At 46.1% G+C, this 17,702-nt stretch overlaps 1 protein-coding gene across 1 annotated transcript in view; it reads right to left on the reverse strand.

Moving 5' to 3' along the window:
• Window positions 1-357: 357 nt before the first annotated feature.
• ncapd3 (non-SMC condensin II complex, subunit D3) overlaps window positions 358-17,702 on the reverse strand; it is a 39,575-nt gene continuing 22,230 nt past the window's right edge. Inside the window, exons 9-35 of the mRNA XM_026190549.2 lie at window positions 14,384-14,456; window positions 14,121-14,246; window positions 13,519-13,771; window positions 13,388-13,426; window positions 12,183-12,275; window positions 11,880-11,953; window positions 11,626-11,760; window positions 11,327-11,547; window positions 11,054-11,245; window positions 9,973-10,070; window positions 9,782-9,891; window positions 9,445-9,552; window positions 7,615-7,729; window positions 7,330-7,425; window positions 7,006-7,244; window positions 6,725-6,804; window positions 6,301-6,438; window positions 6,074-6,207; window positions 5,754-5,962; window positions 4,313-4,423; window positions 3,967-4,128; window positions 3,201-3,313; window positions 2,862-2,923; window positions 2,151-2,198; window positions 1,129-1,191; window positions 973-1,015; window positions 358-578 (exon numbers count right to left, since the gene is read on the reverse strand). Coding sequence (XP_026046334.2) covers window positions 518-578; window positions 973-1,015; window positions 1,129-1,191; window positions 2,151-2,198; window positions 2,862-2,923; window positions 3,201-3,313; window positions 3,967-4,128; window positions 4,313-4,423; window positions 5,754-5,962; window positions 6,074-6,207; window positions 6,301-6,438; window positions 6,725-6,804; window positions 7,006-7,244; window positions 7,330-7,425; window positions 7,615-7,729; window positions 9,445-9,552; window positions 9,782-9,891; window positions 9,973-10,070; window positions 11,054-11,245; window positions 11,327-11,547; window positions 11,626-11,760; window positions 11,880-11,953; window positions 12,183-12,275; window positions 13,388-13,426; window positions 13,519-13,771; window positions 14,121-14,246; window positions 14,384-14,456 — 3,196 coding nt within the window. The 3' untranslated portion in view covers window positions 358-517. The remainder of the gene's footprint in view (window positions 579-972; window positions 1,016-1,128; window positions 1,192-2,150; window positions 2,199-2,861; window positions 2,924-3,200; window positions 3,314-3,966; window positions 4,129-4,312; window positions 4,424-5,753; window positions 5,963-6,073; window positions 6,208-6,300; window positions 6,439-6,724; window positions 6,805-7,005; window positions 7,245-7,329; window positions 7,426-7,614; window positions 7,730-9,444; window positions 9,553-9,781; window positions 9,892-9,972; window positions 10,071-11,053; window positions 11,246-11,326; window positions 11,548-11,625; window positions 11,761-11,879; window positions 11,954-12,182; window positions 12,276-13,387; window positions 13,427-13,518; window positions 13,772-14,120; window positions 14,247-14,383; window positions 14,457-17,702) is intronic.

Genomic DNA, 17,702 nt, shown 5'->3' on the forward strand with positions numbered 1-17,702 from the left:
ATATCAGCCGATGGTCATAAGCAGGATGAACTTTTACTGTAATGCTGGCATCGAACTGATGATGGCTGAGAGGCTCCGCCTCTTGAGCAGCAGGCCTTAACGTATGATTAAATCTGAAACGCTGTCGGTCAGTAAGACGACTGAAGTTCGACCTTCTGTTTGGAAACGATGTCGTTTGTCCCTGTGGCACGTTGTCTATCCTTTTGTATGTCTGTTATTTATTCCTGCGGTCTTACTATGTATATTTTATTCCCGCACAGCTGCGGTGGAGCACCCACACTTATACATGCCAATGACAATAAAGGGCTATGCTGTTCCATTTCATCAAAGACAATAGAAATGAATGATAGAAGCCTCTCAGTGAAACACCATATGTTGAACTTTTATTTCATATTGTACATCAATACATCAGTGCAAAAGCAGCTAAACAAAGAGTGAAAAAACCTCAAAGTGAGAAGAAAGGATATTGTTGTAGATAAAGACAACCCACACACACACAAACTGAGTGACGCATCCACTACAGTCTCTTCCTCAGACGCAGAGGAGACTGCACATTCCACTGCCTCGGTCCAGGAGCCCTGAACAAACAACAGAGCTGCGTTTAAACAGTTCACACGTCCCGTGCATAGATCGCTGTAGTGTAATAGCAGCACAACAATGTGACAAAGCTAGCAGGCCTACAAACACCACAGAGCAAACAAACCCAACAATGTGTGACTCAGGTCTTCTGCAGTTTGCTGCCATGTTTCTGTAACTCTGTTCTTAGTAATCAGGTGTGGTCGTTTCCACAGTAATAACTAGTAACTTTGTTACTGCCTCGCTCCTGTCTTCACTGCTGTCGCTGTCCCAGTGTGATGCTGGATTGTGTGTGTGTTTGTCATGGTCATTAAGTGTAGTGCTCAGGCACTAAACCAGTTAATGCAGAACCAGCACTGAGTTAAACTAACACCAAGGAAAGAGAAGTGCACTCACTGGGCTTCACTCGATCGCACATGAAGCACGCTGCCCTCTTCACCTGCCGACACACACAAAACAGTGATTGTTATAAACAAGCTGAAGATAGTTTTCATTCACTACACAAAAAGCAGAGCGAACGTTGGCACCGTCAGCGCCTGGTCAGAAACCTACTTGTTCCCTGCTCACTGAGGATTGCGCTGAGTCCTTCATCAAAGGTCAAGTTGATTTTGACACCTAGTGGACAAACAGAGATGGGTCAGTCGAGGGTTTGTGGATTACATCATCAGTGAGATTATAACCAACAGAGTATGGTACCATAATGTAGTAAAGTACGGTGCAGAGTTTGGAGAGTGGAGCCACTCTGCTTCAGGTCCTCACTGAGCTCACAGCAGATACAAAGCTAACGACTGCACATCATATATTTATTGGTGAGAGGTCTGATACATGCTTATGCTTTTCTTTGTACAGCATGTCTCATTCACCCAACCATACCAACACTTTACATGTGCATGCATGGACCCGAGTGCAGACTTTTTAAAGTGTTCTGATCATTACTGCCCGCTCTGGTCCAATCCCGCAATATGTGTGTCCACCCCTGCCCATAGCTGCAGACACATTAATGATACTCTGCACGATGATGCACATTGAATGTGACATTTCTATAGAACAGCAGCAGAATAAATAAAAGCAAAACCAGCAAAGATCTCTCAGCTTTGAATCGTTAGTCAGTAAACTGAGGTTACAAACTAACCAGGGTGCCAGCAGTGCTACCCGTCAGGCTCCGCCTCCCATTGCTGTGGACAGTTCTTATGAATCATAACTTGCATCCATTATTGTTCTTTTAAAACAGCAAGAGTATACTTAAGCTAATTTTGCCATTTAAATCTGTAATGTGTTTTCCTTTTGGAGAAGTTGTCATTAGTTTGGTCCTGCGCAACAAAATCATAAAGCCAAACGTCGCTGCAGCCGTTCCACAGATTTCCTGCTTGGTGAAGGAGAATTACTCTTCTGTCTGTGAAGAACAGCAGGTGTGCTTCCTACTGTCAACACAAAGTTCAGCTCTTTACCTTCTGTGTTTAGAGGGATTTTAAATACCCAAATATCTCACTTTCCATTTTTTGTACTCTCCAACCTTCATTTTGGGACCTGCGTCTGTTTTAGCTGCCAGAGGCAACCTGGAACTTCTCTCTTACCCTTTGGTGTGCTGATGGCTCTGTCGCTGGCAGCTCCTTTAGCCATCACTAAAAAAGTCAAATGAAAACACCGTCACAATGGATCTCACACACAAAACTTGTGGGAATGCAGAGTGAGGATCTAACACTGCGTGCAAACAAGAATCAGACAGTAAGACCTGCTCACTGAGGTTACAACAACACAGAGGATAAAGTGCTACAAACATGTTTTACATGCTGTTTATGCATCGCTGGCCTCATTATGAAAGGACATTTATGGTTATGACTGGACTCAGTCCCGTAACATATTTGTCCATCCGCGTCGTCCCTGACAGTAACCTCTGTTACAGAACAATACTGTTTTACTGTTTCACCACCCTGAGGCTAAACTAATGTGTCGAGCAGTGAACTTCAAAGATGAAAAGACTACATGGGCTACTTTTGTGCATACATTTGACAATTACTGCACCTGAACTCTTGGACTGAAATGCTGCTGCTGCCTTGTTTCAATAGAGTCACACTTCACGGTGAGATCAGTGAAAACGATGAAAACTGCCCTTCATTTACTGTTATAATAGAAGAATGTACAGTTCTGATGTTTGCAAGCTTCAAGCACTGATGAAAGTTTCTTCACATGTTTCCTTGACATGTGTTGCTTTCCTTGAGTTCCTCTCCACTTGGCAGACATTCAGGATAAATGACATTTGTTCAAAGCAGTGAACTGAACAGTACCTGTTCCTTCCAGAGCGATTGATTTAGACTGGACATCGTCCTGCCTCCTGGGTCCACGCACACTGACAGACACACACAGGAATTTCAGTAAGTTAAGCCGTAGCTTCACACTGTACTGAATTAAACCAGCTAAAGTTTACATCTGCTCACAAATATGAACTCGTAGATGTGGCCGGGTCATTTCCAGCACTTCTTCTTTTCTGTGTCTAAGACTAAATGTGAACCAAAGGCTCAGTCTGCCGGTGATTACTGGTCATATGAAGGAGCCCAAACAGCGATCTCAGATATGAATCAGACTCTACAGTAGAGTGTAAGTGCCTCATACTGCTGGAAGCCTACCGGTCAGTGAGTGCCAGTCTAGCAGTCTGGAGGTTTGGACGAGGTGGCTGCGGTGTGGCAAAGGTACACGGCAGCAGGGCCGTGGATCTGACAGGAGAGCGCTGGGCTGAACCCTGAGGAGGAACAACGATCATTCATATAATAAATAAATAGCTCAGACCATCAGATGATAAGAAGAACGTTCGTTTAGAGAAAATATTTCAAGGAACTTGTACAAAAGTGTGAGGACTGTGTTTCATTGTAACACAATCCTCGTGTCCTGTTCTTAGTGAGAACTTTCTGGAGTCACTTGCTGCTCCAGCAAACATGAACGTTAGCCTGCTGTTATTGGAGATTGGTCAACAGATCAACATCAAATCCACACTACCTGGATTATATTCATACTCAGTATGCAGAGATTAGCAGGCATACATTCAGTCTACAGAGGATGATCCACAGTGGCGTACAACCACGGGCTCCCCCCGTCTGCAGCTCAGCACCGACTCCTTTTCCCCAGAAGAACGTCCAGCATGTAGCAGCAGATTACTTAAACTCTATATTCATCTTCACAGACTGTCTGTTTCTGCTTATTTAGAAGAGGAAATGTCCCCTTAATTTATTAAAAACAAGCGCGCTCAGACGTCTGTAAACCCCACACAGGCAGCGTGATCTGAGCCTGTCAGACGATTGGAGCGGACGTTACCTGCAGTTTAGCACATTTGTATGCACAGAAAGTCTTTTGACAGTGAAATCAGTGGGTTCATAGTGGTTTGCACTGTGCTCTTACCTGGGCCTTTTTGCCATCTCCTGCCAGGCTGTCGTTGTCCAGCTGTTCCACTGTCGCTCTCTCCTTTTCTGCTATTTTCAGAGCAAACTCCATTTCAGCTGCCAGCTGCTCGTCTCCAGAAAGAATCTCCTTCACCTCATTACGGTAGTCCTGCATAGTCACCTGATGTCAGACACACAGAGGTTAATGCGGTTCCCTTCGCTACAATATTTTCTCTCTTAAGAGAGTAGAAACAGAAGCACAAACTGTTCTGCTGATGCTTTGCAGCTAACAGTGCTGTAAAGCTGTGGATTTTCCATAGTTCATGCAGATCATCAGTGAATATGATCATGCATGCTGGACTTACCTGCAGGTAGCCCACGAGATCTCTGAGAACAGGAGAGCGCTTCTGCTCCAGCAGGTTCTTCAGGCTAATGATGAGAGGAACAGTGTTCTCTATGAAGGCCTTCTTCCTAACCTGCGGATCAAAAGTGCAGATTACCTTCAATCAATCTCAAATATTTCATCTGCTGAAATATAAAAACGTTAAAAGTTACATTTCGAGCGTCTTCATTATACTTGGTGCAGACAGTTTAGCCTGATGCATCTCTGAGGATGAAGACCTCTATACTTCACCGCTCAGATGGATATAAACAGCATTTTGCTCATTTGGTTCATAATCAGAGTCATCAGATTCAGAATCAACTTTGCGACAGCCTTCATCTTCAAATACAAATATTTTAAATAGTTCAGAGGTCAGTTTGCCCTGCAACGCAACAGGAAGGTTAGAGTTGTTCTTTGTTGTAGCCAAGAGCACCATTTCTGTAGACTACTGACAGAAATCAGAAGAAAGCTGTTCAGGCTGTGCTGGCAAAACAAACAAGCTTCATGTGTTTGAATCTAAACTTAAGGTTTAACTACTCGATGTTTGGTTTTGTGCTGTTGAAACAGATGATTCCTCCTCAGCAGAGTACGTGTCCTCACAGGGACTTCTGACTGAGCCAAATAAACTAAACAGTCAGCATCATTCTAGATGTAAATGACCTCCAACCTCTGGTAGACGCACAAAACACCACCAGTTTTTCTAAACGCTGCTTAGGGGAGCTACTGCTTGTGGTTACAGCATCCACACCACAGGTGGGGATGTCCTTACAGTCCAGGCCTAGCCGACCATTTGAAGTGGCAAACAACAGTGTTTGTGTGAATGTGGCATGTTGAGTACAGAGTAGAAAAGCGCTCTATAACAATCAGTCCATTTACCAAAACCACTTTATAGTCACTGCATTGGTTATTGCATGCAGGACATATGCCATCACCACAAGCTCACGAGCATTAACACTGGTGCTTTGAGCCACGGCAGACTCGCTGCAGTCTTCTCTAGAAGAAACGCTGCTGCCATGCAGGAAGTAGCTGCTGTCGGCTCGCTGGCATCCTGTAACCTGGGAATCTTTGAGCTCCGGTACTTTCAGAGAGTTCTGGCTCTGCTGAGAACACCAGGTTACAAAATTGAGTAACACACTGGTAATGGGCGGTGCTAGGCATCGCTCGAAGTGTGTGTCATTTTATGGAAAGCCTAGTTTAGTGTCCTACAGTTGTATAGGTCACATAACATGTGTTATCTAACAGCTGTTTGTGTCGTTGTTACTATAAATGATCACGTGGTCTCCTGTGACTAAACAGCTGGTGACAGGAAGACTTGTTGAGCAGAACCAGGATGAAGGAGGCAAACCAACTGCCTCAGTAAGCTGAGATGAGTAGGAAGAGGAACAAAGGAACCAAATGCATTTTAAATGTAGAGAACTCGTCACCTGTGACACCACTTTCTTCTGTGCAGCCTGCAGAACAGCTTTGGCCATGGTGGCCATGTTCTCCTCCTCTGCTTCCTCCCCTGCAGCAGCGCCTGCTGAACTACATATGGTCTGCAGCTTAAACTCTTTAAGGCTCAAGATGTTGAAAGTCTCTGACAAAATGTTAGCGCCATCTGCATCCAGGGGCAGCTCTTCATCAGCAAAGCACGCTGATGTAGGAGGAGGTAAGAATATAAAAAGACAAAGGTTCTGGTTAATAGTGCTTTAACAACAGGCCCAACTCTGAAAAGAAAAACCTAAAACTTTACTTTTAAGTTTACCTAAAATGGTCTGGTTGATCTTGTTGGTGATGTTGAAGCGCTGAGCGTCTGTAAAGTGCTCCAACAGGAAGCAGTAGATTCGAAAGCGTTTCTCACGGTACTGTTCTCCTTTTAGGGAGAAGTGAACGCGTTCTCTGCGTGGATGTTCAAAGAAAAGGAATAAACTCAACAAACATGTCGTGACGTGAGGAAACAGCAAGGAGAAATCAAGCTGAGCGGGGTCATACCTCTCGCTTTGGGAGAATTTGTTGTAGGACTTGTGTTTTGTGTAGGAGTTGAAATGGAAGATGCACTCAATGAAGTGCTGGCTGAACATTTCTGGGTTCTTCTTCAGCAGCAGGTGGAGCAGGCAGTATTCAGTGAGACTAAACGGAGGTAAAACATACCAGCCTCGGTCTTGTGAAAGCAGCTTTACGGACACCAACATTCAAATACGGACTATAGTGAGGAAAACAAACGCTCCTCGTGCTTCAGACACACAAGCCACAGCCTGAAACCTGCTCCTACGCACGAATCAACCGGACTTCCTATTAACGTGTTTGCTGAGTGCGTAATCTGTCGTGAATGCCAGTCGGGGATTCAAAAATGAATGGATTTGCGGTTGCATACCCCACTTTCACGTCCTGTCCGTGTATGCACAGTATGAATTACCTGACGATGGCAGGGACCGGGTCAACGAGAGCCACCATGAAGTCAAAGAAGAGGGAGCCCTTCCATTTCACAAATTCTTCCTAAAACGTAGTCATGAGAAAACCAAAAAGAGGTGGCGCTGAAGTCCATCCATGTTTAACATGTCAAAGTAACGTCACAGCTGTAATTTGCTTCATTTTCCATTACATAATCCTGAAACGGGCATCATCTGACCATTGCTATGAACGTCTCAAAAGAGCACTGCTTACAGAAGTATGGTGACATTAAAGACAGCAACTCACCTGCAGCAGGTTGGTCAGCATGATGAGAGTCTGCTCTCTGATGACAGCGTCTTTGTCTCGCAGACAAGCAGAGATGTTGGGAATGTAGTGATCCACCATGTTGGTATATCGCACGCACAGATCACACATTATCACAACCACGTTGCTGCGTACTGAAACCTCTGTGCCAACCTCCAACTCCCTGGCAAACACGGGCAGGTACTTTTGGGCCAGTTCTTCACTCTGCAGGGCCAATTTACCTGAAGCACAGTCACAAACAAACACTTAGGCTCATGGCTCGGAGTGAAGAGTCAGAGCTAAACTTGGAGGACGCACACGCCTCACCTAAAGTGATGACTCCATGGGCTCTTACTCTGGTAGGCAGCCAGTTTGCTTTGAACTGGGAAAGAGGCAGTGAAGCTGGCAGCTCAGTCTGGCACTCTGTCAAAGATGGAATAAGACAAACAGGTTAGCAGAGCCTTCTAACCTGGCCGTGCCCTGGACAGTACAAGACTTCGTGGTCGTCCAACTGGGCACATTCAAAATGTCACCTGACACCAGCAGCTGTGCTGTTGTCTCTGGAGACGTTCACTCACACACAGTATGCATTTTAGCATCAGTCTTTCCTACCTGCCAGTTTCTCAGAATGTGTTGTGAGCACAGATTCCACTAGCAGCACTGTCCTCTTGTTAACTTTGGCAGGACACTGAAGTGATGCCACACCCAGAGTGTGGAGATGTTTCACCTGAAAGAGAAAACGTTCCCCGTCCATCAGAGCCACAAGCGCTGCACGGCTGATCACATGTTGGTTTTCAGACGTGCGCCGTGGCGTTTTCATCATCGGATTTTTGTTCTTCCTGAATGAAGTTTTGATAAAACTGTCATCACACCACAAACATTAAAGAACAGGCTGGATCTGTTTCATGCCTCGCAGTTCTTCATCTCACGTTTTCTTAAGCGTGAGGATTACTGAACAATTCCTGCCTTGAAAAGTTCACCCCAAAACCCAAAGGCTTCATTCCTTGCAGAGTTTTAATAGCTATAGAACTATGCAGTGATCTAATAGGGTGCAATGTGTGTTAGGCGGCAGCCAAGGGCGCAGGATCCCTGGCTAGGCTGCCAATTCGGTCATGGAACATCGGCTCCTTCCTCATGGGAGAGGTTGAGCGATACCAGCTATATCTACCTGGTCTCATCTTAACCCACGGCTCGGGCTCTGGAGCCAGCCTCAGAGAGGGGCTGGACTCTGTCCCAGTTTGGAGTTGGCGAGTGTGAGAGGTGGTGGGCTGCAGTGGGTATCCATGAGTGAGAACCCAGTCTGCCAGACGGGGTGGTGGTTCTCATCTTTGAGAAAGAGGACCAGAGGATGTGCTCCAACTACAGGGGAATCCCGCTCCTCAGCTTCCCTGGACAGGTATGCACCCTGCTGCTGTGGATCAGCTCCTGTACAGAGGGAGAGCTTGGAGTTCGACTCTTCCAGTGGGTGGTGGACTCCAGAGCTGCCCTTTGTCACCGTTCCTTTCATAACTTTTACTTGACAGAGTATCTGTGCGCAGCCAAGTGGTGGAAGGTTTCTCCCTCATGTCTGCTTTTTGTGAATGATGTGGTCCACCCCACCAGGTGGGGACCTCCAGCTCGCACTTGAGCCGTTCACGGCTGAGTATCAAGTGGTGGATGCTAAAATGAGCACCTCCGAGGATGGAGTGCCCACTCTGGGTCAGGGACAAGTTGCTACCCCATGTAGAGGAGTTCATGTATCTCGGATCTTGTTCCACTGAGGGATGAGGGGCTCAGCAGCTGCAGTGATGCAGGCGTTCTGTCTGTCATGGGAAAGAGACAGCTGAGCATAAAAGCAGAGCTGTTAGTTTACCGGTCGATCTACATCCCTACCCTCACCTATGGCCACGAGCTGTGGGTAGTGACTGAAAGAACAGGATTGTGGGTACAAGTGTCAGAAATGAGCTTTGTCTGAAGGGTGACTGCTCCCTTAGAGATAGGGTGAGAAGTTCAGCCATCCAAGAGAGGCTCAGAGTGTACAACGCCTTCGCATTGAAAGCAGCCAGGTCAAGTGGTTAAGGTATCTGATTAGGATCCTCCTGGGCGACTTCTGGGTGAGCTGTTCTGGGCAGGAGGCGGCCCCGGGGTAAACCCAGGGGCCAGCCCAGAGATCATCTTTTGCAGCTGACCTAGCTATTCCCCGAGGCGAGCTAGAAGAGGCTGGCTGAGGAGAGCGAGGCTTGGGTTTCTATCACTAGGCTGCTGCTTTGTAAATAAGTGTTAAGATATCAATTGTTCTTGTCTAGCTGTCATTCCAGAGAGAACAGCACAAGATACTGAGGGTTGCAGAGTATGTGTCAACACCACTGAACATAAGTTCAAAGTGAAAGTTTACCTTTCTGCCACAATCATAAGGACATTTCTGGAGTAACGAGGACAAGTCTGCTAAGAGTTTATTCTCACCATCAGCTCCTCGTCGAGGTTCTGAGCTCCATTGTCAGTTAGGATTATGCTGGCCAAATATGACTCGCAGGCAGACACCAACTCCCCACAGCGCTGGTTCAGGAAAGCCTGACAAAAACACAAGACACACTCACAGTGGGCGTCAGTCATATCGGATTCAAACTTTGAGCAGGAGTTTGGCACTGCCTGCTTCCTGCTGCAACTTACAAGGTTAACTGTTCTTGTGTTTGATCCTCATCCAAACAGGATGGAGACCAACAACTGTTTCTGTTACTGAAAACAGGATTTCAATGCTGTCATAAAGTACGTCAGGCTCTGAAGTATAGATGTCTCTAACCTGAGTCTGCTTGATGTCTTCACTGCAGCCAAACTGATAAAGAGTCTGAACAGCAGAGCTGATCACCTCCAAAGGCAAAGTGAAAGTCTTCAACCAAGACATCAGATCAGCTGCAGAGAGACGGTGAGAGAGACTGAGTCACAGCATTTCTCTCAGTAATCCCCCGCCATCTGTCCCCTTACTCAACCTACCGACGACCCTTTCCTTTGTGTCTTCATTTAAATGCACGGCAATGTCTCCCATCACACACAGGATGTGACAGCATGTTGTTGCGTTTACATCCTTTGATCTAAGAGGAGACAATCAAATCATTAATACATTTATCTGCAAATAGCAAAGCAGTGATCGCTAAAAACATTAACATTAAGAGACTGACTTGTTGTTAGTGAGAAGTGATTTATGACCATTTACACTTGGTGTCACCCTCGACCATTTTACAGGGTGTGTTTGGGGATTTGTTAACCCTCTGCAGAGTCTAGCCTCTGTTTCAACTTGTGTCAGAAGTGCAAAAGTATTATTATTTTTATTGTGTTGATAGGCCAAACCTCAGATAAATAATTTACACCATGTCTTATGATACATACTGTCATCGGATTTGGTGCAGGAAGAAACAGTTAAAAAAAGATCTCCTAAGAAGTAGTTTACTTCAAGTACAAGAAAAAACCAAGACAAAAACATGTCAGAGAAAAATCCACCATGTCAGAAATGATATGGCAGCACATGGTGTCTGGTTGCTGACAGGGAGGCAAAGATTGAGCGAGTGATGGTGGTGAAAGAGTTTTGTGTTACACAAGAAGATGTAAACACAGCACAGATTCCTGTGTTTCCCGCATCTGCTGACAGTGGCCACAGCCACTCTCCAAAACATCAACTCTTTGCTGTCCAAACCTTAAACCAACCACAATAACATCACATCTCCCAGAGAGGGGAAAGGTGAGTGTTCCTTCTGCGTCACACGTCACCCCCTCCTTACAACGGGATACATTTGTTTGTATGCGCACAAAGCCTATCATGCATCAGTCTACCCCCGTGTACAGTGTTGCTCTTCACCTTCTTTGTTTTGTTTCCAAAAAAGCCCACAATACACAGCAGGGCTGCAGGTTTTTTTATTAAATGGTGGAACTGAGTTTGCATCCAGAAGGTGGAGCGAGAACAAAACAAAAACAAAGAAAGGTTTGCAGATTTCACCATTTTCCACCAAATTACAGGCCAGATTATAAAGGGCTCATTTTAATTCACATAAACGTGGCAGACTGATTTGGACTTGCCCACCTGACCATCTTGTCCCAGGCGTCCAGAATCTTGCCATGAGGCAGTCTGGAGGATGAAGAAACAACCTTGGAGAGCAGCAGCCAGGCTCCGGCAGCATGATCAGCCTCAGTATGTGAGATCAGGTTGGAGACAAATAACGGGGTGAACTTCTTCTGTTTGGACCAGATGGTGAAGGCCTTGCTAAAGTAACGACTGGAGACCGGGTACAAACACATTCAGTATTTAACATTAAACATGTTGTTTCGTACGAGACAAACGCTGGGCTGGCTTCACCTGAGCTTCTGGCACTGGTGACACAGTAGGCCCAGCAGCTCCCACATCAGCCTCTGACTGGCATCCAGGTGGCAGCCAGCAGAGTACGGTTTGACCTGACTGAGCAGCACCTGGTCCAGCGCCTCCAGGGCCTTGTCTTGCACCGAGGTCTCAGAGTCCGCCACAGCTGGCACCACCCCCTGCAGCCACGCCTTTTGCACCACACTGCACTCTGGTTTAACCTGGCAGAGAGACGTTAGGGTTAGATCTCACCCACGGTCACTTCAGTGACCGTCCCATCAGCATGTGGCTCCACTCACACTGAGCAGGTCCCCCACACACTGCAGGGCCTTCTTTTTCACAGACACAGATGGGTCTCTGCAGCGCTCTGACAAAGTCTGAAGAGTCTCCCAACTCATGGGGATCACGTCATGTTTCAGGAGACCCAGCAGGGCCTGTGCAGGAAGAGCACACAAGTCAGCCTGGGAACATGCAGATATTCAACCCGCCCCCCCACAAGAAATGACTTCAATCTAAATCGTGGCTGCTGCTGGTTAAGTTCAGCTCCAGGTACCTGCAATGCTGCTTTCCTCACATTAGTCTTTGAATCCTTCACACGCCGCAGGAGGAGGGCCAAATTCTCTTTTGCTGCATCAAATACAGAAACTATGTGATTCACTGACCTCCAGGGTCCAGACCATGAAAAACACATGAATGAAAACAAACACGTGACAAAAGTGATTTAAATGTGTGTTAGCCTTGTGACAACCTGGCAACCTTGTCCAGGGTATACCCCGCCGCTCGCACCGTCACGTACACGATAAGATATTAAAGCTATTCAATAATAGAAAAAGGATAGACTGATGGAAGCTCTCACCATAACAAGCAGCGCTGTCAGTGCTGCTCAGCTCCACAGTCCTGAATGGAAGAGTGCGGTAGGTTTTCAGAGTGTGCTGGGTACTGAGAGTCCCTGAAACAGTCATATCAACAACACCATTAAGTACAGTCATAGTCAACACAGTAAGAGTTATGTCAGTGAAACAAAAAATAGTGTCGTCTTTACCAGGGCTCAGGCGAACACCACCTGAGATGCAGTAACATCCTTTATTTTTGCACTTTCCTGTTGTGCTAGCTCCAGGCTGCGTGCAGGTCGGAGATATTTATGCGGAAACCTTTGTTTTCTTTACAGAACGAGAGAAATAAGCCCTGCAGTCACAGCTCTCTTCAGGTCCAGTCGGCTTTAGGGCTGGACTTTGACTGGACCACTGCAACAGCCTGATGCTTTAATGAGAAAACAGGTCCTTCTGGCAGGAACCAACTTCTCTGCATTAATGTGATAAATTCTCAAAATCGCTCCTTGCACCTGGGTTAAGAGCTTACGTGTTGTTTCTGGCAGCTCCTTACACTTTGAAACACACTAATAATATCGTATATATAAGTAGTCAGCTATGCCCATCTCTCACAGCTCACAGTGTGAAGAAACCCTGAATTGGATAAGTGGAAAGAGATGGATGAACTATGACCTCTAAGATGTAGCTCACGTGGTTTCTGCTCATGTTCTGACCTCAGGGTGAACGGAAACGTAGGTTTGCACGCACTGCTTCTGCATGTTGTTTCAGTGTTTACTGATCTCAGGCTGAATTCAAACTGAAGTTTAGAACTGATAAAAGCTTATACTGTCTCCTAGCCATGGCTGTATACACCGAGTCATTATGACACTCTTAGAAATTAGCTGGAAAACGGCCTCAATGTACAGGCTGCCTGATCCATATCAAAATGACACTTTAAAACTGTTGTACTGCCGGCACTACATTCCTCAGGTGTGTGTACGTAGGCCACCTGCTACTGCTATTATTAGAGTCTTTAGATAAGCTATCAGCTATGGGAATTGTCATAATGGATCTCTGTCAAAGTGGGGTCAGAGCGTGACACTGAAGGTCACTTTCTTCATGTTTTGTGGTCCTGTGACAAAGTTTCCGCCTTTTCCCAGGATATATAATACCTGTGAGATTCACAGAGAGCCAGACTGTGGCTTTTGTTTTTTAACCTGACTACAGGAAATATAACAAAAACAAACTTTACCTTCTGTGATTTCACCTTCCAGCACCGTCTGGGTTCCAGCTTAACCGAGCAGAGAGGAAACACAACAACTTTAATGATTTCGTTTGAAGGCCTGTGTCTTTACTGTACTCCTGTGTGTGAGGGTGTCTCACTGGCAGAGAAGAGGTTGTGGATGGCTCTGGTGGCATTGAGAGAAGGCAGCTCCAGGCACTGAGCCAGGCAGTTCAGAGCATGGCCCTGGACAGTGGGAGATTCATCCATCCGTCGAGCAAAGAGCAGGTTCTGGATAAGGGAGCTGTGCATCAGGAAACAAACAAGGTCCGGATCTCGACACTCCTCCGGTCTTCTCTCTGGCTGCTCCAGCAAAACCATCACCACATCCACAGAGAACAGCCGGTGCACCATCTGTAGAGGCCATCGCAGTCAGTACCACTGACAGAAGGTGATGAAGCTCAATGAGATTTAGCTAAGTTCAAACATGCTCCGAGTATCACACAGGAGGGTGGACACACTCTTTTTAAAGTGGCTTAAAAAACAGGCTCTCTGAGTTTTATCCTGATCTTTGAACGTGTGCTTCAACTTCAGCAAAGTCGCAGAAATTTATGGAGACACTAAACATTTGTCTGTGACACTGAAATCATTTGAGCAGCTGTTTGACTTAAGCTGAAGATCATTGATGAGACAGAAACCTGCAGCGGCTACGCCAGTGTCAGGAAGTGAAAGCATTTCTCAGACAGTTAAAGTAAAACCTTACCTTTGAGCTTCTGGAGAAGTTACACAGCCACTTAATGAAGCAAGCATAGTCTTCACTTGCCATCTGAGACGTCAGCATACCCACAGCCTGAGCTCCATGGCTTCGATACTCATTCTTTTCAACCATCTGTGTATCAGCACAACACAAACATGAATGATAACAATGCAACTTTGTTGTTGTCACATTGTACATTTTAAGCTGCAGAAAGTTTCTGAACGTTTGCAGAAAGTGAATTTATGCCGAGTGTTTGCTGGAGAATTCACCTGGAAGCAGATGTGCTGGAGGAGGATTTGCAGGAAAGGCAGTGCCAGCTGCTTCAGCTCGTCCACAAGATGACTGCAAATATAAATATAGAAATCTTTCACACATCTGCTCTCCAAGGTTCAGAAACATCCCTGAACAGTCACGATCCCAGACATCTTCAAGTGACACATTAGCGCCGGTCCTTAAAGCTGCAGAAAGTAGAGGAGAGACTAGGATGCTCTGTGTGTGTGCACATACTGAAACTGATGCCTCTAACAATGTGAACAATCAGTATTTCTACCAATGGTCAGATATGAACAGGTCTAAATGTTTTTGGGGCGACCGTGGTTCAGGGAGTTAGGAAGCTCATCTGTAACCGGAAGGTCACCGGTTCGATCCCCTGCTCGCTCTGTCCTGGTCGTTGTGTCCTTGGGCAGCTGTGGCTACAACTGTGGCTGCCTGCACCAGTGTGTGAATGTGAGAGTGAAGGAAAAGTGGAAGTGAAGCGCTTTGGGCGCCTTGAAAAGCGCTATATAAATGCAATCCATTATTATTATTATTAGGATAGATTAGATAGAACTTTATTAATCCCTCGGGTGGGTTCCTCTGGGAAATTCGATTTCCAAAAAAGCACAGCATATATATATATATACATATATACATATACATATACACACACACACACATATACATACACATATACACACACACATATATATATATATATATACATATACATATACATATATATATACATATATATATATATATATATATATATATATATACATATACATATATATATATATATATATACATATACATACATATACATATATATACATACATATACATATATATATACATACATATATATATATACACATACATATATACACATACATATATACACATACATATATATATACATATATATATACATATATATATATATATATATATATATATATATATATATATATATATATATATATATATATATATATATATATATATATATATATATATATATATATATATATATATATATAAAAAAAAACACCCAGCACGCCCCTGCGGGCGGTTTATCCTTCAAGCTCGGGTCCTCTACCAGAGGCCTGGGAGCTTGAGGGTCCTGCGCAGTATCTTAGCTGTTCCCAGGACTGCGCTCTTCTGGACAGAGATCTCCGATGTTGTTCCCGGGATCTGCTGGAGCCACTCGCCTAGCTTGGGAGTCACCGCACCTAGTGCTCCGATTACCACGGGGACCACCGTTACCTTCACCCTCCACATCCTCTCGAGCTCTTCTCTGAGCCCTTGGTATTTCTCCAGCTTCTCGTGTTCCTTCTTCCTGATATTGCTGTCATTCGGAACCGCTACATCGATCACTACGGCCGTCTTCTTCTGTTTGTCTACCACCACTATGTCCGGTTGGTTAGCCACCACCATTTTGTCCGTCTGTATCTGGAAGTCCCACAGGATCTTAGCTCGGTCATTCTCCACCACCCTTGGGGGCATCTCCCATTTTGACCTCGGGACTTCCAGGTTATACTCCGCACAGATGTTCCTGTACACTATGCCGGCCACTTGGTTATGGCGTTCCATGTATGCCTTGCCTGCTAGCATCTTGCACCCTGCTGTTATGTGCTGGATTGTCTCTGGGGCATCTTTACACAGCCTGCACCTGGGGTCTTGCCTGGTGTGATAGACCCCAGCCTCTATGGATCTTGTGCTCAGAGCTTGTTCTTGTGCTGCCATGATTAGTGCCTCTGTGCTGTCTTTCAGTCCAGCTTTGTCCAGCCACTGGTAGGATTTCTGGATATCAGCCACCTCCTCTATCTGCCGGTGGTACATACCGTGCAGGGGCCTGTCCTTCCATGATGGTTCCTCGTCTCCCTCCTCTTTCTTGGGTTTCTGCTGCCTGAGGTATTCACTGAGCACTCGGTCAGTTGGGGCCATCTTCCCAATGTATTCTTGGATGTTCCTTGTCTCATCCTGGACTGTGGTGCTGACACTCACCAGTCCCCGGCCCCCTTCCTTCCGCTTAGCGTACAGCCTCAGGGTGCTGGACTTGGGGTGAAACCCTCCATGCATGGTAAGGAGCTTTCTTGTCTTTATGTCAGTGGCTTCTATCTCCTCCTTTGGCCAGCCTATTACCCCAGCAGGGTACCTGATCACGGGCAGGGCGTACGTGTTGATGGCCCGGATCTTGTTCTTACCATTCAGCTGACTCCTCAGGACTTGCCTGACCCTCTGCAGGTACTTGGTGGTTGCAGCTTTTCTAGCGGCCTCTTCATGGTTCCCATTCGCCTGCGGGATCCCCAAGTACTTGTAACTGTCCTCTATGTCTGCAATGTTGCCTTCTGGTAGTTCAATCCCCTCAGTTCTGACTACCTTCCCTCTCTTTGTTACCATCCGACTACACTTCTCCAGTCCGAACGACATTCCAATGTCATTGCTGTATAGCCTGGTAGTGTGGATCAGTGAATCGATGTCTCGTTCACTCTTGGCATACAGCTTGATGTCATCCATGTACAGGAGGTGGCTGACAACTGCTCCGTTCCGTAGTCGGTATCCGTAGCCAGTCTTGTTAATGATCTCACTGAGGGGGTTCAGGCCTATGCAGAACAGCAGTGGGGACAGAGCATCTCCTTGGTAGATCCCGCACTTGATGGTGACTTGTGCTATGGGCTTGGAGTTGGCCTCTAGTGTTGTACGCCACATCCCCATTGAGTTCCTGATGAAGGCTCTTAGGGTCCCATTGATCTTGTACAATTCTAGGCATTCCAGTATCCAGCTGTGGGGCATTGAGTCATAGGCCTTCTTGTAATCAATCCAGGCAGTGCACAGGTTGGTCAGTCTGGTCTTGCAGTCTCGGCTGATTGTTCTGTCTACCAGTAGCTGGTGTTTTGCGCCTCTGGTATTCTTGCCAATTCCTTTCTGTGTCCCGCTCATGTATTGACCCATGTGCCTGTTCATCTTAGCCGATATGATGCCTGACAGGAGCTTCCATGTAGTACTGAGGCAGGTTATTGGTCGGTAGTTGGAGGGGACCGGTCCCTTCTTGGGGTCCTTGGGGATCAGGACCGTCCGGCCTTCAGTTAGCCATTCCGGGTGTCTCTCGTTAACTAGCAGCTGGTTCATTTGTGCTGCCAGACGCTCGTGGAGTGCAGTTAGCTTCTTCAGCCAGTAGGCATGAACCATGTCGGGCCCTGGTGCTGTCCAACTCTTCATACTGGAGACCCTTTCTTGGATATCTGCCACTGTGATGGTTACTGGACCCTGTTCAGGGAGGTCGCTGTGGTCTGCCCTCAGATCCTCTAGCCACTGAGCATTGCC

This window comes from Astatotilapia calliptera, chromosome 13 (genome assembly GCF_964374335.1).
Source record: "Astatotilapia calliptera chromosome 13, fAstCal68.1, whole genome shotgun sequence".
Taxonomy (NCBI): domain Eukaryota; kingdom Metazoa; phylum Chordata; class Actinopteri; order Cichliformes; family Cichlidae; genus Astatotilapia; species Astatotilapia calliptera.